At 34.8% G+C, this 20379-nt stretch overlaps 4 protein-coding genes across 6 annotated transcripts in view; 2 read left to right on the forward strand and 2 right to left on the reverse strand.

Moving 5' to 3' along the window:
* Window positions 1-6450: 6450 nt before the first annotated feature.
* Window positions 6451-7348, forward strand: LOC110639033 (probable calcium-binding protein CML16). The gene has a single exon (XM_021789803.2). The coding sequence runs from the start codon at window positions 6546-6548 to the stop codon at window positions 7026-7028; it is 483 nt and encodes a 160-aa protein (XP_021645495.1). The 5' UTR covers window positions 6451-6545; the 3' UTR covers window positions 7029-7348.
* Window positions 7349-10969: 3621 nt separating this feature from the next.
* On the forward strand, window positions 10970-12477 carry LOC110639019 (lysine-rich arabinogalactan protein 19). The gene is made up of 2 exons (XM_021789778.2): window positions 10970-11851; window positions 11982-12477. The coding sequence occupies exons 1-2, from the start codon at window positions 11198-11200 to the stop codon at window positions 12081-12083; spliced, it is 756 nt and encodes a 251-aa protein (XP_021645470.2). The 5' UTR covers window positions 10970-11197; the 3' UTR covers window positions 12084-12477.
* LOC110639020 (uncharacterized) lies at window positions 12302-15050 on the reverse strand. Of its 2 annotated transcripts, none has more exons than XM_021789779.2 (4): window positions 14843-15049; window positions 14615-14738; window positions 13694-13822; window positions 12302-12589 (listed from the first exon to the last, which is right to left on the reverse strand). In XM_021789779.2, the coding sequence occupies exons 1-4, from the start codon at window positions 14998-15000 to the stop codon at window positions 12482-12484; spliced, it is 519 nt and encodes a 172-aa protein (XP_021645471.1). In that variant the 5' UTR covers window positions 15001-15049; the 3' UTR covers window positions 12302-12481. The 2 variants fall into 2 exon arrangements, with proteins under 2 accessions (XP_021645471.1, XP_021645472.1); XM_021789780.2 differs by having other exon boundaries at window positions 12351-12582; window positions 14843-15050.
* Window positions 15051-15223: 173 nt separating this feature from the next.
* Window positions 15224-20379, reverse strand: part of LOC110639018 (phosphate transporter PHO1 homolog 1) — a 5982-nt gene continuing 826 nt past the window's right edge. The window contains exons 2-14 of one of the 2 annotated variants that reach the window (XM_058139352.1): window positions 20301-20379; window positions 19376-19778; window positions 19202-19250; window positions 19000-19071; window positions 18562-18691; window positions 17746-17866; window positions 17409-17658; window positions 17218-17322; window positions 17083-17127; window positions 16825-16977; window positions 16428-16706; window positions 15880-16016; window positions 15224-15749 (exon numbers count right to left, since the gene is read on the reverse strand). The exon at window positions 20301-20379 is cut by the window's right edge and continues 174 nt beyond it. In XM_058139352.1, the coding sequence (XP_057995335.1) occupies window positions 15659-15749; window positions 15880-16016; window positions 16428-16706; window positions 16825-16977; window positions 17083-17127; window positions 17218-17322; window positions 17409-17658; window positions 17746-17866; window positions 18562-18691; window positions 19000-19071; window positions 19202-19250; window positions 19376-19778; window positions 20301-20379 (1914 nt within the window). In that variant the 3' untranslated portion in view covers window positions 15224-15658. Of the gene's footprint in view, window positions 15750-15879; window positions 16017-16427; window positions 16707-16824; window positions 16978-17082; window positions 17128-17217; window positions 17323-17408; window positions 17659-17745; window positions 17867-18561; window positions 18692-18999; window positions 19072-19201; window positions 19251-19375; window positions 19779-20252 lie in introns of both variants that reach the window. The other variant, XM_021789776.2, reaches the window with a different exon arrangement.

Below are 20379 nucleotides of genomic sequence, written 5' to 3' on the forward strand. Positions count from 1 at the left end.
CATTCTCTGCATGGTATTTGAATCCATCAGAGTCAAGTATCCCAAGGGAAATCAGGCTCCTCTTTAGTCGTGGAACAAGCCAACACTCTATAGTTCTGACAACGCCATTAAACATCCTCAATCTTATGTTACCAATTCCTTCCATAGATAATGCACGATCATTGTCTAGAAACACCTTGCTACTCATCTGTTTGTAAGTGTCAAACCAGTTTTTATGTGGACACATGTTATAAGTAGCACCAGTATCAAGAATCCAGGAATTTTGTCCATGATCTGAACTCACGGATAAAATTTTTCCAGCACTGTCATCACCATCAGAATCGATAAAACTGTCAACCATATTCGCAGAACTTTCTGGTTGCTTTTCTTTTTTATTTTTCAACTTGGGACAGTCTCTCCTGTAGTGACCTTGCTCCCCGCACTCAAAACAGTTGGCCTTTTTCATTCTTGACTTAGATCTGGCCTTAGATTTCCTCTTGCTGGAAGAATGCTCCCTTGAATGTGTTTTTCCCCTGCTTACCAAACCTTTTCCCTCAAATCTTTCTCTATTATCTGGAAAATTCTTTTTCAACTCTTTCGATTTTAGAGAATTACTAACATCGTCTAGTGAAATGCTGTCTTTCACATACAACAGATTATCAACAAAAGTCTCATAGAAGGGTGGCAAAGAACATAACACAATAAAAGACTGATCCTCACTATCTATATCAATATCAATATTCTTCAGGCCCATAATGATTGAATTAAATTCATCCAAATATTCTTTAATAGGCGTACCTTCGCTCATTCTCAGATTGTAAAGTCTTTTCTTCAGATATAGGTGGTTGGTCAGCGATTTAATAGAGTATAACTCTTCCAATTTCTTTCATGCCGCAGATGCTAAACTTTCACCAGTAATCTTGCGTAGGACATTATCAGTTATGCTCATAAAAATTACACTCAAGGCTCTCTCCTTCAGATCGGCCTTCTCCGCCTCTTTCATGCCTTCTAGAAAGTTATCCTCGATTGCCTTCCATAGACCTTGCAGGATCAAGAAAATTTTGATTTTAATCTTTCACAGACTGAAACTCGATCCACCATCAAACTTCTCCATCTCATACTTCATTGAAGATGATTCCATCTGTAAACCCTAGGTTTTGCTCATAAAACTCTGATACCAGTTTGTTATAACAAGCACGCAAATCTAAGGCACACACACAAATCACACAATCACACAGTATAGAAAAGAGAAGAAGAATAACACAGGATTTAACGTGGTTCAACCACAAGGTCTACGTCCACGGGCAAGACAAGAGAAAAAAAAAAGTTCCACTATGATGAAAAGAGCAAGATACAATCACTCAGAACTCTCAAATCCTAACCTCAATGTGTTTTTCGAATATCTCAGAACTCTACCGCAAAGGGTAAAATATTACAATATTTATACTGATCCATACCGCGGGGGTGTTGCCCCCGCATCCCCTAGGAGATCAGTAGTGGGCTTCATGTAACACCCCTATTTGCATAGCCTGGTATATTGCACTGTTCCGGTGACCGGTATCGGTCCGGACAATTAAGATGATTAGAACTATGTTTAAGATACCTAGAAAAGCCCTGAATGAAAATAAATAGTAATTATCGGATAGTTAAGTCTAAGTAAGAAATATAAAGCATAAAAAGTTAAATGAGCCGAGGGTCACAGCGATGGGTGACCTTACCGGAAAGTGACTGCGAGGTCAGTCCTAACCCTACTTTTGAACTGGAAAATGTGACGCCGTAGTCCTAAGGACTATTGCGAACCTAGTGGAAAAGAGAAACCACAGAAAAGAATTGATAAGTAGGTCAAATAATTAGGTAAGGACTCCAGAAGAAACGTCGAATTACTTGTAAACCGGATCAAAACAGTGAGGGGCAATTTGGTCAATTCACTCCTAGAGGTGACTCCTGACCTAACTGTCCAATAAAATAGGAGAAATAAAAATTTCGGAATAGAGAATTAAATTAAAGGAACAAGAAAAAATAAAGAAAAAAGAAAAATAAAAGAAAATGAAATTAATGACATCATGTTGTGACCTCACCCATGACATCATAAATAAAAAATTATTTAATTATAATTTGACTAAGTAAAAAATAAGACATAAAAACATGAACTTGAAAAACAAATTTTCATTTCCTTCAACCTCATGGACGACACCATCTCCATTCTCTCTCTCTTGTTTTTTTGGTCCTCCATCAAAGCTTGATTTCAAGCTTTTCAAACCCCTAAATTAGCCATAAAATCCCCCAAATTTTTAAATAAACCTTGCACTTGCAACTTGAGAAGGAGAATTGAAGAAGAAATTTTGAAGAAAAGAGAAAGGATTTGAAGATTTGAAAAGTGCCAAGTGAGGTTAGTATTTATTCTTCAATTTCTCTTTATCTTATGATTTAAATACTTGAGTGAAGTTGGAATTTGATGAAAAATTGAAATTAAATGACAAGAAAATGGACCATATGGAATTCGGCCAGCCTTGTGAACCTGAGGAAATGGTGTGTTTCATGTTAATTAATCATGCAATTAAGTTCAATTGAGTATGTATGTGTGAATACCACACTTTGATTGCATGAATTGAGTAATTTAGAAAATTAGGGTTCTTGAGTTCTTGAAGTTGGAGGAAAATTAGAGGAAATGATCAATTTGATGCAAATGATCTTAATGGAGGTTAGAAATGGTCAATTATGACCATTTGTGATGTGTTTGAATTGGTAGAAACAAAATACAATTCGGATTGGAGTGGAGTCCTAATCTAGCAGTTTGACCTAGGTCCTTTTCAGGGACTAAAAATGAAATTTTACCAACCTAATTGGTATGAGGCTAATTGGGAATGAAAATAGACACATAATGACACATTTTTTATGTGGAAACCATGCCCAGAAAATTGCATTAACATAGTGAACAATTAGGTCAAACCCGGGTGTTGTGCACTGCCATTGTACAAAAATGATCAAATGAACAGTGTTTATTCATTTGGCCATAACTTGGGCTAGACAGGTCCAAATGACCTGATTTTTGTGGCATTGGAAAAGTATGACATAGCACTACAACTTTTATGAAGAACACCAACCCAAATTCTGCCCACAACCAAGTGAAATTGCTACCCAAAGTTAGTTGTCCAAAACTGCCAGAATCAATAAATTGCCCATAAATTCTGGGTAACACCAATCCGGCCAAACTTAGTAAAATGCCCATATCTTGGCCTACAAAAGTTCAAATGGAGTGATTCAAAAAGAGAATTAAAGATAAGACAATAAAGAATAACTTTAATGAAGGATACTTAGCCAAATTTCCACAATAACTAGACCAATAGAACAGTGCAAGATATGACACCAAAACTGAAAAATTGAATTTTCTCTTAGGAAACTTAAAAATTGAAATGGCAACCAAAACCAACAAATTAGGCACCTAAAATGTGATATGTGGGTGTAATTGGAATCTACATACCTATTAAGCATAATAAAGTCAATATTTTGACTTGAATAGTACCATGTATAGTAACCTCGAAATGCAAACTTCATGGAACGTTATTTTAAGCATATTAGGGCAAGAATTCACTAGACATGAATTTAATTATTGGAATTATTATGAGTTGTGATACTGAAATACTGTAAATTGCATGTTTCAGTTGAAAAAGACCTGGAAAAGGATAGGGCAAATTGAGTCAAGGCCTAGAGGCGACTCACATCAGGTTTGTGCACAATAAACTTATTTAAGTATTTCTTATTGAAATTTGATTTAGTATGTAATATGAATATTTTTAATTGTTTTGACTTTGAAAATTTTATTTGGAAATTATTATGTTGCCTACTCTGTAAATGGAAATTTTGAGATAAGATATGATTTGTGGTTTGTATGAAATATTTAAATGTTGTGATTTAAAATTATTTTTGATTCACACTTAGTATGACAGTCCCTTACTATGTTCCTCCTCCACTTGTGGGATTGAGTTTGATATTTGATCATTTTCCTCCCTCTCTGGCTTTCCAATCTGAGGTGAGTTTGGATGAGTACTCATTAGCTAGCTAGTCATCTCCCTTATTGATTTCGATTAGTAGGGTGAGTTTGCCTTGTCGTGGTGTACAACACGGCATGTTTGAAAATTTTGTGTCATGGCCTAAATTGTGTTATTGATTGGCAACACTGTATTTATTAAATTGTTTGACCAAATTTGTATTATATTGGGCTTTGAAAATTGTGAAATATTTAAATTGTGATTTGTTATAAATGTGATTTGGAAATTGTGAAATGTAATTATGTAATATTTAAATTATGATTTGACAATGAATGGTTTATGTTCAGCTTTTTAAATTTTATTGTGCATCACTGAGTAAAATTTATTCAGCGATAGCTTTATTTTGTTGTCGCAGATAGGGAAAATAACATAGCAGCAAAGTGAGCTGCTACAGAAATAGGGGAGCACAGTTTGAAGATTTTGTACGGGTATTTATTTATACCATTGTAAATTTGACTTGATGTAAATAATCTTTTGTTCATATGTATCTAAGTAGTTAGATGAACAGTTGTACATTAAAGTTTGTAATAATATTATTTTTTTATTTTCTTTTTGTAAATTAAGACTTGTGTAGGTAAATTTAATTTAATGCAATGTTTATGAATTTATCGAATTATTTTGAAAAAAAATTTGAGTTATAAATTTTGAATTGAAATTTGGTTGAATTATATTGATTTGAGAATATATTGGCGGTTGGAGTTGAGAAATGAAATTATTGAGAGTGTTTTCACTGGTTTTGAAGAACTGATTTTTCCCAATTATAGACGGTACTCTGCTGAAATTTTTATAAAATTTGCGAAAACTTTAAGTTGATTGAAAATTTGATATATGGTTTAACTTCAAATAAAAGTTTTTAATTCCTACCAAAAGTGCTCGCCACCTTCAAAAGAAATAAAATTATTTTAAAATCCCTTATAGTGTATTTAATGAGTTATCGGTAGGCGAAGTTCAGTAATTCATTAAATATATTATGGGATCATGTTATGCCTTACAGAGGGATAAGGTGTGACACTTAAGGCTTGGGCCTATTGGCCTGTGCCCTCTGCTACCACCACAGATCTCATTTTTTATCCCAATTGGGTCGCAGCGAAAAACTTTCAAGTCGAGTCATAATTCAAATCTATGAAAAATATATCTAAATTTCAAGCCATAAAAATAATAAATATATTTTCAGGCACTAAACTAAATTAGAGCAGGTGTTGCATAAATGATTTCAATAGATATGTAACTGAGAATTATAGATAAGACAAAATATACATATTTTATAATTTTTTCACTTTTTGCATTATGTACGATAATGAATTTTTTAAGAACTGCTATTAAAAATTTGACAAAGTCGATTTTAGGATTTTAAAAATATATTTTATATTTTCGACTATGAGTACTTGGAAAATAATTAACGAAAAATATTTTTTTATTAAAGTTTAAAAGAGGAAATTATTTTTATTTTTTAAAATTTTGATAATTTTATTAAAATATGAAAATATTATATATATGATATAAATATATATTATTAATTTAATATTATAATTAAATAATAAAAAATATTTTCATTATTTTATGCGAAACAAACGGAGTCTAAATTTGAAATTTATAAATTTTTTATTTACATAATAAAAATATTTTAATTCTTGAATTTACAGTTTTTTTTAAGATGAATTTAAATTTTAAATAATGTATTTACTATTATTTTTTTATATTTTTAATTTTTTTAAGCTCTCATATTCATTTTGGATTTTATTGAAATTTAAATTATATTTCTCTAAAACGTTTCAAACAAATTATTTGATCCATGGATTTAAATTCATTCAAATACAATATTTATTTTTACTTTTCAACCACTTGTCTATATATTAAAATGGAAATTTTAAAATTCATTTTAATGAAATTAATAATATTAATTAGTTATTAAATTATTTCTTTTCATAAAAAAATATTAAGAATCTGTTTGAAATCGTAATTGAAAGGTCAAAAAATTATTAAAAAAATTATTTTAAATATTATTGAAAAATCGTTTAATTATTTTAAATTTTTTATAATTAAAATAAATTAAATATAACTCTAAATCAGTTTTTAACAAATTTAACTAATATATTTAAATAGGTGTTATTTCTCGACAATAATTTTAACAACATTACCAAATATACCCTAGATTCAAAGAGAAAAGCAACAAGTTGGAAATCAATTTTCCTGGAGATAACTGATCATTGATAAACCAAATATAGTTTCTTTAGGGTATAAATGTAAACTGTGAAGGGCACCCAACCCCACATCCCTAGAGCTTGGCAACTGGCATATATACTATACATTAATAAAAATTTCAATGGAAACGTGTTTTGAATTTGAACCATTGCAAATCATGAGAAACGATAAACCAACAAAACATAAGTCCCACAACTTCAACAAACCAACACCAAAACAGCTAAAATACCATTATTTTCTCTCTTTTGCTAGTTTCTTTTTTTTTGTCTTGGTTTTTGTTCTCTTCTCCTTCACCTATCTCCATTGCCTGCAGCCATGGTGGCAACCCTCCAACCCGACCAGCTCAAGCAGCTCAAGGATATCTTCATGCACTTTGACATGGATTCTGATGGCAGCCTGACTCAGCTGGAGCTCGCCGCACTTCTTCGCTCTCTCGGTCTCAAACCTTCAGGCGACCAAATCCATGTTTTGCTATCAAAGATAGATGGAAATGGCAATGGATATGTTGAGTTTGATGAATTGGTTACCGCTATATTGCCTGACATGAATGAAGAAGTCTTGATCAACCAGGAGCAGTTGCTGGAGGTTTTTCAATCATTTGACCGCGATGGCAATGGATATATTACTGCATCTGAGCTTGCAGGATCCATGGCTAAAATGGGTCATCCTTTAACGTATCAAGAGTTATCCAAGATTATGGGGGAGGCTGATACAAATGGAGATGGTGTCATTAGTTTTAATGAGTTTGCAAATATCATGGCAAAATCCGCTGCTGATTTCCTTGGCCTCGCCCTGTAGGCATAGCCAATGGGTCAGCGTCTATACCCTAATATAGCCGTTACTTGATTTCTCCTTTGTCACCAGTCAGAATATATAATCTTTGGGGATTTCAAGATTCAAAAATGGCTACGGGGATCTTACTTTTCAGAAATGGTGATGGATGATCCTATTGACTTTTTCCTCCAATGTTTTCTATCAATCGTTCTTTCTTTATTTCTGTATGTGTGTTTTAATTTAGAGATCTGGTCTTAGTAGGATTTGATTGGAGAAGGAGAGCTGTACAATGAACCATGCATGTAAAATGAAATTGAACATACACCTCATTCCACTTTAACACAGCTTGATCATATTTATTCTAGGTGGTTTGTATTAATTGACATGAAAATGACTTTCAACCTACTAACTAATTAATTAATTTTCCAGAATCTTGTTTACTTCTGTTTAGGTATACATGAAATGTAATTGTATATTCTCATCTGATCATGTCCACTGATCATTAAAAAGTCCATGTTTCTTGTGAAAATGGCTTCTTAGACATGACTCAAAATCCTAATGAGATTTGGAGATAGATTTTTTCCTAATTTTTCTAATTTGAGTGGGAAAAATATTCCTTAATAGGATAGATGAATATTTCCTATATAAAATAGAACTCTTATTTTAGTGTTATTCTTAAATTGAGTGAGACTCCTAATCAGATTAGGATTGAGGGAATTAATATTATAAATAGGAGAATGGTGGAAACGGTTATTTGGCTTTAGTTCATGGAGTGAGGCTGTCGCCCATTATAGAGAGGGGTCTTGCCAATTGCTGCGGATTTGGCTCTGCCTATTGATGAGGGGCTTTGGCCCATTGCAAGGGAGAGAAACTTCAGCCTAATGTGGAGTAAGGACATAGAATTCAAGAGGAAGGGATTCTTGTCCATTGATGAGAGCGATCTTGCCCATATACTTGAAGACGCCCTTTGTGGTGTAGTATTGTAATAGTAAATATATTGGGTTATGTCTAGAAGAGACTGAGAGAGACTAACTAATATATTTTACTATGAGCAGTTTAATATTGTATGGGTTATCTTGGGTGTAATTGGGTTTATGGGTAGCATAATTTTGAGGTTATAATGATGATTTATTTATTGATGATAGTGAAAAATGGCATGCCCGTGGATGTAACGCTATGTTGAGAGGGTGAACCACGTAAATATTAGTGTTTTGTATATTTGTTTTTGTTTCTTTGCAGTTTACACGCTTCCGTAGTGCACAACAAATTGGTATCAGAGCATGGGAATGATCTTGGTGAGTTTGGTTAAACGTGAAGCTATTGTGATATGTGGAAAGTTGCACATGCAACAATGATATGCAAGTTCAAGGTGATGGAGAGATAAAATTTAGGTGGAGCTCTTGATGCAAAATCAAGATGGTTGATGACGTGAAGATTTTTTTTAATGAATAAAGCAAGTTACACCCAAGATAAAGATCGAAGAATTGATGATTTGAAGGGTTCAGGTTCAAATTCAAGCATAGAGAGTTGATGATTTGATGACATCCAAGAATTTGAGGTATGCAATGATTGATGAATTTTGAGTCAATGTGGAAATTGTTAAAATTATGACTCAAAATCCTAATGGAATTTGGAGATAGATCTTTTTCTAATTTGAGTGGAAGAAATATTCCTCAATAGGATAGAGGAATATTTCATATATAAAGTATAACTCTTATTTTAGTGTTATTCTTAAATTGAGTAGGACTCCTAATCATATTAGGATTGAGGAAATTAACACTATAAATAGGAGAATGGTGAAAATAGTTATTTGGCTTTCAGCTCATAGAGTGAGGCTATCGCCCATTGTAGAGAGGGGCATCGTCAATTGCTGCGGATGAGGGGCTTTTACCCATTGCAGTGGAGAGAGGCTTCGGCCTAAGGTAGAATAAGGACATATAATTCAAGAGGAAGAGATTTTGTCCATTGATGAGAAGGCTCTTGCCCATATAGTTGAAGATACCCTTTGTGGTGTAGTATTGTAATAGTAAATATATTGGGTTAGGAGACTGAGAGAGACTAACTAATATGTTTAATATGAGCAGTTTAATGTTGTATGGGTTATCTTGGGTGTAATTGAGTTTATGAGCAGCATAATTTTGAGCTTGTAATGATTATTTATTTATTGATGATAGTGAAAAATAGCATGCCCCTGGATGTAACCATATATTAAGAGGATGAACCATGTAAATATTTGTATTTTGTATATTTATTTTGTTTTTTTGTAGTTTATACGCTTTCGCGGTGCACAACAATGGTAAACTTTACAACCATATTTCTTGACGCAAAAGCATGACACTCAATAGGCCAAATCATGACACTCAGTGCCAGATCCCATCAGGAAGGATCACCTGCATGGCCACAAAAATATTAGATTAAATTGGCTCCACTGAAGATCAAACCAGTTAGAACATGGAAATTCACTTATCAAACACCTAACAATTGTGTCCCTCAGGTGAAGAACACAGGCAAATACTGACGTTATCATTTGGTTTGTGCTCCACCAAGCCATCATTCCAAATATTCGGCCTGAAAAGATTCATGCTTTCGTTTGGTGAGATTTTTAACAAGTTCATCGATTGGGCACAATAGAGGGCAGGATTGAATAACCTCCTCAACCCTAAAAGCAATAGTAAATACAATAAATAATTAATAAAAGAAATCCATAAGTGCGCAATCAAAATCCAACTTACGGATTTGACACAATGACATGTCATCGGGAAAAAGACAAAGGATGTTTGCTGATCTTTACGGTTACATACTAAAATTATATATTTTTTCATACATTATTATTTTAATTACTTTTTTTTAATTTGGTCAATTACAAATTATTTCAGTTAAAAGTAGAAGACTTTTGAAAAAAGAAATTCATGAACTAATATTAAAAAATACAATATTAATTTAATAATAAGAATTTAACGTCACTTATTGACTTAGATTAATAATAAGAATTTATTAAATAAAAATTCATACAACTCTGTAATTTTACATAGTGAAATTGTAGCTCAATAAAATTGACTAATTAATAATACTAGAATTATCTGAGAAATTATGAGTTGAAATTCTTGCTAATAAAAATGAAATATTAGATTGGGAAATTTGAGACCCTAGCCAACTCAAGAAATGTCCAATCACCATTAGTTGCCAATCTGAGTTGGGCTTTCGTTAATTAAACCCACCAAAAAGCCCAAAATATCCGAAACTCTCGAGACAATAGCCCATTTTTCTGTCAATGCAACCGCAGTGGAAGTAGAGAAACTCAGCGAGTCGACTCAGAGATTTCAAAAACTCGTTCCTCATCTTTTATTGGGTCCAACAAACAAAAAAAATTTCAAAAATGAAAATAACATGTTTATAATTATTGACTTATTGTCTTTTGGGTCATTTTACTACTCTGAACTTATTAAATGAAAGATTTTACAAGAACCCATTTCCATCATCACTTTGTTCGTGCTGTAATTGATCTTCTCGTGCATCATCTTTTGCCACGCATGGGGTCAAAATGAAAATAAAGACCAGAAAAGGGTTCCTGACCTTGTTTTCTCTGGCTTCAACTTGGAGAGTGACTGGCTACCAATGCGTAGGTTGTGTTAGGATGAACATCCTAGTCAATTCATAGTAGGTAAAAGGTTAGCCAGCATTGCCATCTGGAACCCTTCTCTTTCATTTCTTGTCCATCCCATTTTGGTACATTTAATTTGCCACTAGAAATTAATGAATATTTGGGAAGAAAAAATCCCCAACAAACCCAAAATTACATCTCAAGTTGGCCTATGAGTACTCCCAACCTTGAAGAAACCACACCTCTTAATGTAATCTTTGCATGGGGTTAAATAACACAAACACCAACATCAATAATCATATAAATAATTATTGACTACATACCAATTTTTTTAAATCTAGAAGAAACGACTCTTTTTCCCCTTTTGCAACACTTGAAAGATTCAGTATCAATTCCAGGATTGCACTGGCCCACTACCTGCTGGCTTTGGCTTAATTTGCCTGCTCACTCCAAATCATTAGAAGGAACGTAGCATTCGCATGAAGACTACATTTCTCCTTCCAATTCCTTACCAAACATTTTCTACAGCTACAATTACTTTTGCCTACAACTCTATATAATCACTATTTGTTTTGTTCTTATTACAACAAAAATGGATTCTTTGTTTTTGGCTTTCATCTTGGCTTGCCTCTGCTTCCAGTTAACCATTACCGATGCTCAAGCACCGGTAGCATCACCAGTGACTTTGCCTACTACACCTCCACCTACAACTCCACCTCCACCTTCAACTACACCAACTGCACCAACACAATCTCCAGTAAGTGCAGCAACACCTCCAGCTGCAACCACTCCTATATCATCACCAACTCCTAAAGTAGCTCCAGCTATCAGCCCAACTGTCCCACCTCCTCAAACTCCACCACCTCAAACTCCTCCTGTTGCAACTCCAGTTCAACCACCTGCATTGCCGCCACCACCTGCTTTACCACCACCACAGGTGTCCCCTGCTCCAGCCCAGGCACCTCCAGCACCAGCCCCTGTGACACCAGCAACACCACCACCAACACCAACACCAGCACCAGCGACTCCACCAGCCCCAGTACCAGCTCCTCCACCACTGGCCCCAACACCTGAATTAGTGCCTTCACCCGCACCAGCTCCATCCAAACACAAGAAGAAAAGAAGGCACAGGCACAAGAAGCATCATCATTCACCAGCTCCAGCACCAACTCCCCCCAGTCCCCCGGCCCCACCCACACCAGTGACAGACTCTGAGGATACAGCCCCTGCACCATCCCCAAATCTGGTACAATACACAATCCCTTGCATCTAAATTACTAAGAAAGCAACAGGCAAATTTAATATTTAGATTCCTATAACAATACTTGTTTATTATTTTGAATAATTGCTTTTCTTGCATTTTCTTTGCCTTGTAGAATGGAGGAAATGCATTGCATCAGCTGAGAGGAAGGTCTGGAATCTGGGCAAGGACATTAGCTATTGCCTTTCTGCTGCTGGTTACAGGCTACAGTTTTTAGCAATCTCATATCATGAAGGAAGATAAAGGATGACTTTGGTGTAAATGTTATTCCACTTGTAACCTAGAGGTCATGGGTTCGAGCCATGGAAACAGTCTCTGCAAAACAGGAGTAAGGCTGCATATATCAACCCTCCCCAACGCCCACAAGTGTGGGATGCTTCTGGGTCACCCTTTTATATCATGAAGAAAGATAATTTTATATGTACAAAATAAAAATCACTTAAAAATTCATATAAATAGGATTATGATGCAAGAGGCATGCCAATGGATTGTCAACATTTTTGTATTTTTTCAATTCTTACACAGATGGCATGTAATAAAGATGAAGTTTGAATTACAACCACAGAAAACTATATAAAGAAGAAAACTGTATAAATACTGAAATTCATTCACTTATCAAACTTGATCTGCACTTGATTCTGCAGTTATGTCCTCTAGCAAATTATACTCAATTACGAGACCAAGGTTATCAGCTAATTTGTGATACCGCTCACATCCTGCACACTAATAGAAGCATCGTTTGGTGGTCAAATGAACATGAAATTTTCATTTTAAATTATTAAAACCACAAAAACCTTGCAACACAAGCAATTACAATTTCCTCCTTGGTAATTATTCAAAACAATAGATGCGCAATTGTGCATCCCCAGTTACAAATTCTGTAGGAGCAGCATCAAATTCATATTTTAGGAACTAGCAAGTTGCGAAAAGTTCTAGCTAGCAGCATGATATATGGTGCCAAATACTACATTGATATTAGGCATTAGCAAGCATCTACAAAAAACTTACTCAAATATGAGAAGTTGGTCAATATATTAATGAAATTAATAGAAGAATATACAAATTTCATAGTAAAAATATATCAAAATCATCTGATAAATTTGGTCTGAAGCATAATTCAGGTAGAAAATAATATCCATTTACACACAATTATTGATCTAGTTAATAATGGCATACATGACATGACAAACAAAGCAAAACACAATCAATCAATTTCGGTTGGATTGAATTGGAACAGAAACTGTTCTTCCCTAACAGAATAAGAAGAAAAATTCCCAAATAATAGCAACTAGGTCAACCATGCCACAAATTATAATTATTTGAAAGGGTGAGATGCAAAAATACAGCTACGGTTAGGTCCAAAGATAAACATATGTCACATGGTAGTCTGATAGTCACTGCCAGAAATATAGCAAGAGGATCATCATATTGAATTTTAAACTTTCATTTCCTAGAAATGTCAATCCCATTTAATACTAACAAAATTTTCTTATGAAAATGTGGCCTTTTCATCCTTTTGCAGTGCTTCATATGGCTTTGAAGTTCTCCACATTCTAAATTAATTCATATTAAATCTTTTGCCAGCTGACAGTACGAATAGAAAACACAAAAGGCTAATTATTGTAAGTCTTAGGTTATAACTTTCCCAGCAATGATGGATATTAACAAATTCATCTGTAAGCAAAAACTAAAAATTATATATCTTATTTATGTTAAAAAATACAGGAAGAAAAGTTTTAAAAGTATCAGAAAAAATGTTTAACAGCTTCACTGTCTTCAGGAAACATATTACTAACATTCCATCAATTACAGTCAACAAATAAATACCTGAACATAAACTAGCCCCCGTTCATAGGCTAATCGGTTTATGAGCCTCTGTGTTCTTTCGCCACATTCATTACAAGTAAATTGCACAAGCAAGCTCCTTCTTGGCAATTCTATGTCAATAGTTGCATCCTATGAAGAAGAAATGGAGAAAAATAGAAGTAGAGGAGCAAATTACAAAAAAAAGATACACATCAACCGACAAGCAAGTGAATATTGCATAATCTTTCTAGCATCTCAAACCATATCATTTTTTTATTGTGTCATAAAACGAGAACTCTAGGACCTAAATGACCTATATGTTGGTGTCAGATGTCATCTAAGGATCCAGAAGCAACCAAACCATGCAACTGTGTGGTGAAACAAGTCCCTGAGAAAAGGGATAATATAAATGCTGGGTAAAATTCCTTTGGGGATAACAAAGGCTTGATTGATGAAATGATGGCTTTTACATTACATTCAGGTCTCCACACAAGTATCACCTCTGTCACTCTCAAATTTCTTCAAAAAAAAAAAAAAGAATCCCTCGTATCTCATGCTGTCATGCAGTTAATTGTGCTTTCAAATTTTCATGAAACCATGAATTTCTTAGCAACCTCATTTTTTCAGTATTTAATAAAATCAATCTAGTAACAGAACAACCAAAAAAGGAGTCGTCTATCCAAAGAAGGCGTACTGGAAAACCATGGACTTCCCAAAAGAATGCTGAGAAGCACCAAACTGCAACTATCGATTACTTGTTATTATACAGAAAGCGCATTGCTGATTATCAAATTAAGCACAATTGGTCATCCCAATAAAAAGCCCCCAAATTTGTGTATTTTACCTTGAAAAATAATATATCAATCACCAAAAGCAAATATCAAAAACAAAACACCGAAATTAAACTAATTAAGCTGAGAGCAAGCGGCCAAAACCATATACCGTATTCGAATAGCTGGGTTCAGCTTCTGGGTATGTCTCAGAATTGTCATCCACCAAAGCAGCGACCTCCACTAGTCGATACGCGCGTTTCGATAATGCTAATTTTGATCGAGAAGTTTTCTGCCTGGTAAAACATTAATAACGGTGTTATTTTCAAAGTTCAGTAGCAAAGTGTAAAACTTTAAAGAGGAAAATTTGCGAATTCTGAGAGGGTTTTGCACGAGTGACCTGGGAAGCGAGAAGCTAGGGTAGGAATTGGAGGAAGAAATGGGTTTGAAGAAGTTAGTGCAGGAAAGGGAATTGATGGGTTGGTGAGGTTTTATATTGAACGTGGGATTGGAAAGAGAAGTGGCGCTAGAGAAACTGCAATTAGTGAATGCAGCCATTGGAGATGTTTTCAATGAAAATTCAAGTGGACTTACGGTTATTATTGCCTAAGCTAAATCCCGTTAAAACCTTTAAAATAAAAAAATAAAATAAAAATTAGAAAAAAAAATAACCTTTATTATTGTTATTAAGTTCAACGTTCAAGTGGCATCACGGGTTAAGAAAACTAGTTTCCTTTGCTGTTTTGCAGAATGATATTGTTTATAGAGCAGGAAACTGCAATTCTATGAATTCACTATGTCATTACACCGTCTCAAATTTGTTGTTGCTTTGCGGAAGTGGGTTATAAAAGTCTGCTAGAGCACATCTTCAGGAAGCAGGGATTTCAATGCAATAAGGAGTTGAACATCAACTCAAATTGGATTTGTCAGATTATTTTTCTTTAACAAGGTCTAATCTGGAGCAAGAATCTGTACACAAACACAGAGCTAGCAAGATTATTCTGAAAAAGGCGAGGACTTATGATCTTCTTATCCTCGAAGAACATTCTTTATACAAGTATGAACCCTTTTATTTTCCGATATCCATGGAACAATAATAATCAAGTTGATGTGTATTGTTACAACAACTCGTGCGAGGACGTTAAGCGCCTAATGGAAATTTTTGGTTGAAATTGATCCCGAATCGAATTCTGCAGTCAACTGCTGCTAATGGGCATCAGTCTTCCTCATCCACTTCATGAAAAGGAAGTGGCACTGTTTTAACAGCTCTAAACTTACCAGCATTATTTAGATGCTCATTCTCCAACCTGGACCATTGAGACAATTCCCCATTAGACCTACATTTATTAAATCTGATGAAAACGAGATATGAAAATAAAGGCCACATATATACACTGATAGAATTGACAGAAGAAACTGATGCATGTTATTGTTTACCTGTAAAAATTCCACTGCCCTCTTCTAATGACTTCAAGGGCAGCCAAGAATAGCCCAGTTACTCTATAATCAACATGTTCAAAATTTGAATGCAGGACTGTCTGTAACCAAGCAAGCCTGAGGATGAGGTTCAATCCCTGCATGAAATATCCAAATTTGTTTTCAGAGTTTGCTTTGGAACTGAAACGGCCTGTAATGAAATAGAAACTGCATCTGCAATGTGTCCTTGATTTTGGACACCGTCTAATTCTGTATTCTTGCTTGTCTATTGTTATGCTAGATATATTGGTAGGGAATCTTGTTCTATATTGTAAAAGGTATTATCAATCCTTTCGTAAGGAATATGTTCATTGTCCTCATTCTGACATCTTATCCTACTAATCTAAATTGAATTATGCAAGTTGATTGTCAAATCAGAGAACAGAATAACTTGGCGGGTGCCAATATAATCGAGTTGGATAGATGATCTGCCACTTCAGTGAGATTGGCTAGGGAAGCAATTAAATTCCTATGCTTCTTGTTGTACCGAGAGAGAGGAGAATATATACCATGGAGAAGTAGTAAATGAACTTTCGACGAAGCATTAATTCATTCCTTAGCCAAGGGTTCTTGGAATTCATTTGGAGCAAACCCCAATCCTTTACAAAATCCCAATACAATTGGTAAACTGTCGCAGCACTTGACATAACCACAACAAGACACAGCCATCCAACGCTCCTTTCTTTCTCATAGGCCACTTTGGCTCCTGCTGCTAACATAGCTGATACGTACTTGCCTAGATTGACAAGGTGGCTTGTCTGTCCTTCATCGAACCATCGCCTGGCACACTGCATACCCAATTAAGTGAAATGCTGAATCTTAAACAATCTAATTATTAGAAACCAAGAATAAGTTGAATTCTAGGCATGGCTGAAAAGGATGAAGAGCTAGAACTTAATTGTATACCTGCATAGCTCTCCAGTAGTATGGCAGGAAGGACACAGCATAAGCAAGATCACTGTAATGCTTGGCCCTCATGCAGTAGCCATAGTCCTGTGTTTTGAAGCTCCCGGTTATATAGTAACATGCCACATACTCAAGGTTCCTAAGCATTGGTACCTGTTCAGTTACAAATAGTACCATCAGTTAGCCAATAATTTTAGGCATCTAGTGAGCTATTGAGTTTTATACTATCAGAAACCTTCAATAATAACCCAAACCTACCTGACTACAGAGTTGGTCAGCCATGAAGAAGTCCAGCATCACAACCTGAAGAAACAATCAACATATGCAGTTAAGCGGATGATTTGGTTAAGTCTATAAAACTATCAAATGAAATATTATGGAAATGGTTTTTACCTTATAGAGAGGTGAAAAAATGATGCTCCTTATTACACAAAGGAAACGGTAACGACTAGACCGGTAGCATATGTTGAAGGGGCACACTAGCAATGACAGGAGCATCTGTTCATAAAGAAATATATATGAGTCCATGTCTAAATTAAAATTATGTGCACCAAGTCCATCAGGTTTTTTTATCAAGAAATTACCAATAACAGAAGACCAGGGATGGCTTGAACTTGGGAATACGAATACCCTTTTGTAAGAAGTGACAAATGAATAAACATGACTCCAACTACAGCAGTCATCGCCACGGTACACATCAAGAACACTTCTCTGTACTTAAGCTCCTTGGTAGGGGCAAATTCAAAAATAAAGCTATAATTTATCCTAGTCTTCCTCCACATAAAAATGTTGCAACCATACAGAAAGAAGTGTAGGAACAGCAGGCTGAACATGCTGCAAATGCCAAATTTCATACTTCTGTTAGTTGCCTTTCACCATAGGAATTTCAATTATGTTGAGATCAAATTAAGGGCAACTTGCCTAAGCACAGGATAGACAGTTTCCATGTAGACTGTATCTGCCTGTCGTCTGTACATCCCAGTAATATGAGCCATTATAACATATCCAGCAAGAAGAGCAATGAAGCACCCAGTGAACAATCCTGATAAATATGAGAAGATTTAAAATTAATGTTCATCTGTCTTTAGAATTCAATGAACATGAAATTATATTGGTAGTCTGGTAAAGCCTTAGTGTGCAATTTGACGCCTAAAAATTAATTATGCAATAGAAGGCAATATCTGCATACTTCATGCTGGATCACATAATTTCACAATTTTTGGATGGGAAAAAAAATGGAGGTATATTTAGCCATCGAGTGTAAGATTTCTTAGTCATATGTCCAATATGCATATGTTGGCTACAGGAACTTCACTCTTTTAAAAAGATGTCCAGCAACATAGCCTGATATTGCATGAAGGAAATTGATGTTGTCTTTATGCTTTAGTAGTGGTATTGCATGAAGGAAACTTATGCTTTAGTAGTGTTTTTAATGTTCAGGACTTGTGCTGGTGGATTTTGTATCAAATATGATAATGGTGTGGCATGGGGCCTGTGCTTTTATTATCCACCCAGATAAAGTGAACCAGGCACTGGCCTTCATTTGAATTTTGAACGCGTAGCGGCCATAATGGGTCCATACTTTTGTTTCTTTAAACCCTATATCTTGTCACAAAGTGAACCAGAACAAAGCTCTCCACCAAAATGATTGACTAAAAGGAGGCCATTAAAGAAATATTATCATGTAATTTTTTAAAACTAACCTACTTTTAGCCAAAATTTTCGAAGGAAACTCACCAATGAAGAAGGTTACACTGTGTGATAATTTACGTTGTTGGGGTTTAAGATATTTCATGGCCTTTCTTCTGTCCTCTTGAGCGAAATGTCTACCAAATAGCTCCTCAACTTCGTCAACTAAATTCATTACCTATCAAATGTGAATTTATGATACTAATAAGCAAATTTTTAACTGATCTGCAAAATAACGGGTGCATAAAATTTAAAGTGACAGACAAGCATATCTAAGTTCAAATTCCACAGATATAAAGTTGTGGTGCAGGCATGAATCACAGTATCAACTGGCCACTAGACAATGTTGGCGGATAATCAGACCAAGAAATAGCTAGTGGAAAACATCTAAGAATACATCCTATCTTAATTTTCATGCAGATTTTTCCTGCAACATTTCTATGCACAATTGGCGCAAAAATTTTACTTCAGGATTCAGTTATTTACCTTGTCAGAGCTGTTAAAATAGGAACTTTCAACAACTTTTAGATAGATGGGAAGAACTTGCTTTCCAGTGACCTAAAGATCAAGAGAAAAAAAAAAAAAGAACCCGATAAAATCTCCTTCCCATTAGATATGCAGACCAAATGCAATATTAAAAGATGCTTTTCATAAAAGAAAAAGGGTCGCCTACGACCTATTGACTTACCTTATCAAACTTCTTCAAAATCTTTATAAAAGCTAGCAAATTCAAGTTCCTGAAAAGAGATATTAATCATAGGCAAGTAAGCCTCTCCGTCTCAAACTAAAATTCAATGATATGCAATTGTCCTTTTCTCTTTAATTTCGTTAAGTAAATTTTGAAATTTTAACATGACAATACCTGTAAGTCTTGAGGTAACTTAGTCCTTTATAGAGCTCAACAAAAGCTCCTTTAATCATCTTCTCCGCATGATGCAACTTTGTTTTGTTGACATGCAGTCTCTTTCCTTCAGGGTTGCATTTCTTGGACGACTGGTTAATTAAATCTTGCCAAACTAGATAACTAAGAGCAGAAAAGGTACGAGAAGGTGTTGTTAAAGGAACGTTTATCTTTAAGTTCTTTCCCTGGCAATTGATAACACAACCGGAGAGTGTCCTCAGTTTGTTCTCTTCTCTTTTCATTCCCATTGATTGTCCCATCTCTTCTGATCTTGGGGAGTCTAGCCCTTCATTTTTTTCCAAGTCATCTGAGCTGGTTTCTTGCACCTGCTCTTCTTCTGTTCTGTCCTTTACAGAGTCCTCCTCTGCAGGCAAGGGAAAGGAGGAAAATTACACTTTATGGTTATAATCAATTGAATATACTTATTTTAAATTAAAGCAAGAGATAAGGAAAAGTTCATGGTCCCCAATGTAGTAAAATTTTATTTTGTTATGTTATTTCAATTTCTTGTAGGTGCTACGATACAATATTACAATGACCAATCTGCTACAACTCTTTCTTGGTCCTAGTTTAGTAAAGTTCAAAAGAATATGACTCTTGAAACAAATTTTAAGTTCAGATTCTCTAAAGCAGACCTTTCAATAGACATGTTTAGCGAAAAGACGCAAACTATTGCTTGGCATTGTACTGAGGACAAGAAAATGTGAAATCTTTTAATTATGAGCTAGACTTGTGCAATTCATTTGATTAAATGGTAAGAATTAAGTTGAGACAAGGTTGGAACAAGTAAATGATATTGTTTTCACCAATTCTTCAAATGATGTTATCTTTTCTATACCACAAGAGATGGTGCATGATATAGATACGTCCTCCTTGGAGTCCTGACCAGAAGCTCCATTGCCACGCTGTTGCTTGCAAGCAGTTTTGAGCCCAGTGAGAATGTCCAATTGTTTCTTCAAGGATTC

The sequence above is a fragment of the Hevea brasiliensis genome, chromosome 17 (assembly GCF_030052815.1).
Source record: "Hevea brasiliensis isolate MT/VB/25A 57/8 chromosome 17, ASM3005281v1, whole genome shotgun sequence".
In the NCBI taxonomy this organism is placed as follows: Eukaryota; Viridiplantae; Streptophyta; class Magnoliopsida; order Malpighiales; family Euphorbiaceae; genus Hevea; species Hevea brasiliensis.

Excerpts from the sequence above, each read along its gene's own strand:
- LOC110639033 (XM_021789803.2), top strand. The coding sequence starts at position 6,546 with ATGGTGGCAACCCTCCAACCCGACCAGCTCAAGCAGCTCAAGGATATC.
- LOC110639019 (XM_021789778.2), top strand. The coding sequence starts at position 11,198 with ATGGATTCTTTGTTTTTGGCTTTCATCTTGGCTTGCCTCTGCTTCCAG. Across the intron at positions 11,852-11,981 it reads CTGCACCATCCCCAAATCTG|AATGGAGGAAATGCATTGCA; the intron begins GTACAATACACA and ends TTTGCCTTGTAG.
- LOC110639020 (XM_021789779.2), bottom strand. The coding sequence starts at position 15,000 with ATGGCTGCATTCACTAATTGCAGTTTCTCTAGCGCCACTTCTCTTTCC. Across the intron at positions 14,739-14,842 it reads CCTAGCTTCTCGCTTCCCAG|GCAGAAAACTTCTCGATCAA; the intron begins GTCACTCGTGCA and ends ATGTTTTACCAG. Across the intron at positions 13,823-14,614 it reads AACCCAGCTATTCGAATACG|GATGCAACTATTGACATAGA; the intron begins GTATATGGTTTT and ends TCTTCTTCATAG.